This window comes from Myotis brandtii, unplaced genomic scaffold, assembly GCF_000412655.1.
Source record: "Myotis brandtii unplaced genomic scaffold, ASM41265v1 scaffold297, whole genome shotgun sequence".
Lineage (NCBI taxonomy): Eukaryota > Metazoa > Chordata > Mammalia > Chiroptera > Vespertilionidae > Myotis > Myotis brandtii.
The window spans coordinates 669,254-673,548 of NW_005361351.1; the positions used below are offsets into that span (position 1 = coordinate 669,254).

A 4,295-nucleotide genomic window follows, 5' to 3' on the forward strand; every position below is an offset into this window, starting at 1 on the left:
GAGAGAGAGGAGAGAGAGAGAGAGAGAGAGAGAGAGATCGATTTATTGTTCCACTTATTGATACATTCATTGGTTGATCCTTATATGTGCCCTGACCGAGTACTGGACCCAAAATCTTGACCTATTGACGACACTCTAACAATTGAGCTACCCACAGGGTAAGGGTATGATTTTAGAAGATCCTCTTCATCTACTTTTATTTGTCTGAGGGTAGATAAGACACTGGATAACAATCTTTCTAGAATGGTACATAAATAACTGACAGCTTGAGCAGTTTTAGAGTAAAAGACAGCTTTTGGTGGGGGGGCTTTTGAGGAGATATCTTACAGTTTTTTCTATTTCTTGTTTTTAATCTCTACCTTAAACTTAAGCATGCAGACAAATCACCTGGAGAGAAATGTCATTTCTAACAAACTTCTGATACTGCACAGCTGCAGTCCAGTGATCAGACAGGAACAGTGTTAGAATACAACAGTTATTACTAACTCAATCTCCATAAATTGTGCTTACCTCTTTTTCTTTTCTGAGGAAACTGTCCTTTAACTAATTTGAGAGTTGCTGGAGGGGTTGAAGCCCTATTTGCTCTAGCAGGAGTTCTTTTGGGGAAGGGACAGCACAAGTTCACTCTTTTACTCTGCACCACAGGTGGCATGCTGGCCTTCCTCTTTGGCTGAACTCTCAGATTTGATGCTGAATTTAATGGAACTATATTTCTCTTCCTAGCTTTAAACATTTCTTCAGAATTCTTTTTTGTTTCAGTTTCTCTTCTTACTTCTGCTTCTGAGTCAAGAAATTCAGGATCTGGAGTCATAACTAAAGAAAATCCAGCATCACAAATTCCATCTGAAATACAAGGAGACTGTGAACGCTCTGCCAATAAATCTAACGCTGTAGATACTTCCAAAATGTACCCACTAGGATCTGAAAAATAAGTCTTCAACTGAGTTAAAGACTGTACAGGGCACTTTTCAGCTGGAGGAACCAAGTCAAAACCATTGGACATTTTGCCAAAGAATGCAGTCTCTTTTACTCCATCCTGAGAAGAAGTTGTCAATGGATTTCTCTCCATCTTGTACAATTCTTGGAAATTACGCTTTACTAATGTATTTAGACAGATTCCTTCTTCAGTAAATGATTTCCTTGCTTCTAGCAGTGCACAATTAAGGGCAGGTAAAATAGGTATCACCTTCAATGAGATGTCATCTTCAACTTTCAAGTCTTTCAGCCCTAAAATATATGTATATACATTAAAAACCTAAAATTATTAGTCTTTATTTTACAAAAACATGCAGAAAAAAATGCTTACAAAATTATGGGATGGTTAAATATAACACAGTGCTCTCAACAGAAATCTAAACGGAAATTAAAAGACTATGGGTACATTTAATGAATACATTTATCTCCATATATATGTAAATCACATGAGAGAGGAGAGTGGGAATAAGAACTGGAAAAGAATCACTCAAATGCAATCACCAGGTTAGAATGAGGAAGGCTGACCTGCCTCTAGCTCCATCTTATCTGATGAGGAGCTCAGCATGAGCTCAATGTATCATCAAAGCAACAGCAGTGATATTTAGAGTTGGCAGGTTTGCTTTTCTATTTTTCAATGAACATTTTCTGCTTTTAAGTGTCTTATTTTATCTCTACCTTATATAATTCACTTCAAAATTTTTTAAATGTATTGATTTTTAGAGAGAAAGAGAGAAACACTGAGTTGTTGTTTCACTTATTTATGCATTCACTGGTTAATTCTTTATGTGTCCTGAGTGGGGATCGAACTCAAAACCTTGGTATATTGGGATGACGTTCCAACCAACTGAGCTACTCAGCCCAGGCTGTTTAAATTCGTTTAAGTTACAATGCTAACCAAGTGAACTGAAAAAAGTAAAACCCTTAAGTAAACCCCAAATTCCATCACTCTATCAAGTAAAATTTTTTTAAAAATTAAGTAATTAAACCAAGTAGTCTGTGTTTCACTTTCTCTCCTTAGCTAAAGGAGATATTAGAAAAAAGAATAGAAAGATAAATAAAAATAAACAAAAAATGTGGGTAGAAATTAAAAATTTCTTTCTTTACAGCTTATTAACTAAAAAGTAACAAGTGAAGAAAAAAGGTTTTTATGTACTGCTAACAGTTCACACTAAAGTAGTATTCTTCCAGAAAATTTCATTATTTCAAGAATTTAGAAAGACAGAACCCAGAATGATCTGTAATAGACTATTATAAAATCTATGAAAAAGAACATTTTAAATCTGCTAAGCAAAGTATCTATCATTTAAAACAGATAACCATAGCTAGGACCCTGATAGAAAATGACCATTCATAGAAAATGTCTTAATGAACTAGAGGAGGAGGTGTACACTATAACACAACACTGCAAAATCTATTTAAACAAATCCTGTGCTGTTCAACACTGAATGGTACAGGCACTAATGTTTCCTATTTATTTCATAATAAAATGAAGTCAGAGCTCTGAGAGAAGGAGGCAGTATGGGATAAGAGTTGGAAGCCAGGTAGAGAGTTAGTTGTTTGACCGTGGGCAAGCTTAAGTCTCAGTTTCCTCATCTTTGAAATAATAATATCTATTTTAAGGGCTGCTAAGTTAGTAACTGTATACTTACCATAATACCTAACATAGTAGATGCTTAAAAAATGCAAACAGCATTATGTTGTTATAACAGGTAATGTTTTGCTTTAGTACAAAGAAGTGATGCCCAAGACAGTGCATTTCTCTGCTTTGGGTAACTGAATACGTAAAATGTTAAGAAATCAACTTTAGGAGAGAATCAAGATGGCGGCATAGGTAAACACCTGTACTTGCTGCCTCCCACAACCACATCAAAATTACAACTAAAATATAAAACAACTATCATCCAGAACCACAGGAAAGCTGGCTGAGTGGAAGTACTACAACTAGAGAAATAAAGAAGAAAGTGTATTGAGACTGGTAGAAGGTGAAGAGGCTGGCACCTGGGTGTGTCGCTTTTTTAATTGGGAGAGAGATACAAGCTCCCACTTGTTCTGGGGGGACCCAGACACATACGGGAGAAACTAGACTGTCTGGCATCGGGGCAGGAACTCGGGGGCGGCTTTCTTCCAGACAGAGGTGCTCGCAACGGTCATTGTTCCTGTGCTGGGACCTCCCCGGTGCAGGGCTGACTGGCAGCCACTGCTGTTTGCTCTGCCCTGGTGATTCCCTGAGACCCTGCCCCACCCAATTTACAACCTCAACCAAGCTGTGTACAGCGGCTTTTGCATATGAATGGCCTGTCCTTTCTCAGTCTAAGACCTGTCAAACAACCTACAGCTGGGTCAGGGAGCCCCAAAGCTATCAAAAAAAGGCCCAAAGCCTGCACCAGCAGCACCCTGCCTTACTTCATAGCTGGGCCTCAACTGGGCCCTCTTTGTATTGGGTTTAACAATACAAAGAGGAGGAATCTGCAGCTCTCTCTGTAGCTCCTGCTGGGTGGCCTCAGGCAGTGGCTGACTTTGCATCTCCTTGGTGATCCAAGAGTCAGTGTACCCAGGGGTCAGTGCTAGACTATACCAGATTACAACTCTTCACACCCATAAATGACACACTCAAGGGGCAGACTCAGTGAGCACTAAAGCCCCACTGAAGCAAGTCCTGCCCCTTATAAGGGTGTCTTCTGTACAGCAGCTCTTCCACTGTAGACACAGCTGGTCCTCATAGCCAATTGACGTGGAGGTCAATTCCTCCCAGTAATACCAACAGCAATCAAGGCTCAACTATAACAAGACTGTGCACACAGCCTACAAAGGGGTGCACCAAGAGTGTCCACCTCAGGTGATTGCGGAGGCTGGGCCACTGGGCCCTATAGGACACCTACTACACAAGGCCACTCTATCAACTCAAGGAGACTTAGCAGCTACCCAATACATAGAAACAAACACAGGGAAGCAGCTAAAATGCAGAGACAAAGAAACATGTCACAAATGAAAGAAATGGAAGAAAGCAAACTATTGGATATAGAGTTCAAAACCACAGTTATAAGGTTACTCAAGAATTTTCTATAAACCTCTGAGAAACTTAGTGAGACCTTCAAGGGTCTTAGTGAGAATGCCAAAAAAATGGAAAAGGACTAGTCGGAAATTAATCATACACTGACTGAAATAAAGAATAATATACAGGGGATTCAATAGTAGATTAGAGAATCCAGAGAATCAAATCAATGATTTGAAATACAAGGAAGCCAAAAACACCCATCCAGAAGAGCAAAAGAATCCAAAAATATGAAGATAGTGTAAGGAGCCTCTGGGACAACTTCAAG

General features: G+C 39.1%; 1 protein-coding gene across 2 annotated transcripts in view; it reads right to left on the reverse strand.

Annotated features, from left to right (window-relative positions):
• FAM208B (family with sequence similarity 208, member B) overlaps nucleotides 1-4,295 on the reverse strand; it is a 99,823-nt gene that overhangs the window by 32,017 nt on the left and 63,511 nt on the right. For both annotated transcript variants that reach the window (XM_005869506.2, XM_014542293.1), the window contains exon 15: nucleotides 511-1,227. In XM_005869506.2, the coding sequence (XP_005869568.1) occupies nucleotides 511-1,227 (717 nt within the window). The remainder of the gene's footprint in view (nucleotides 1-510; nucleotides 1,228-4,295) is intronic.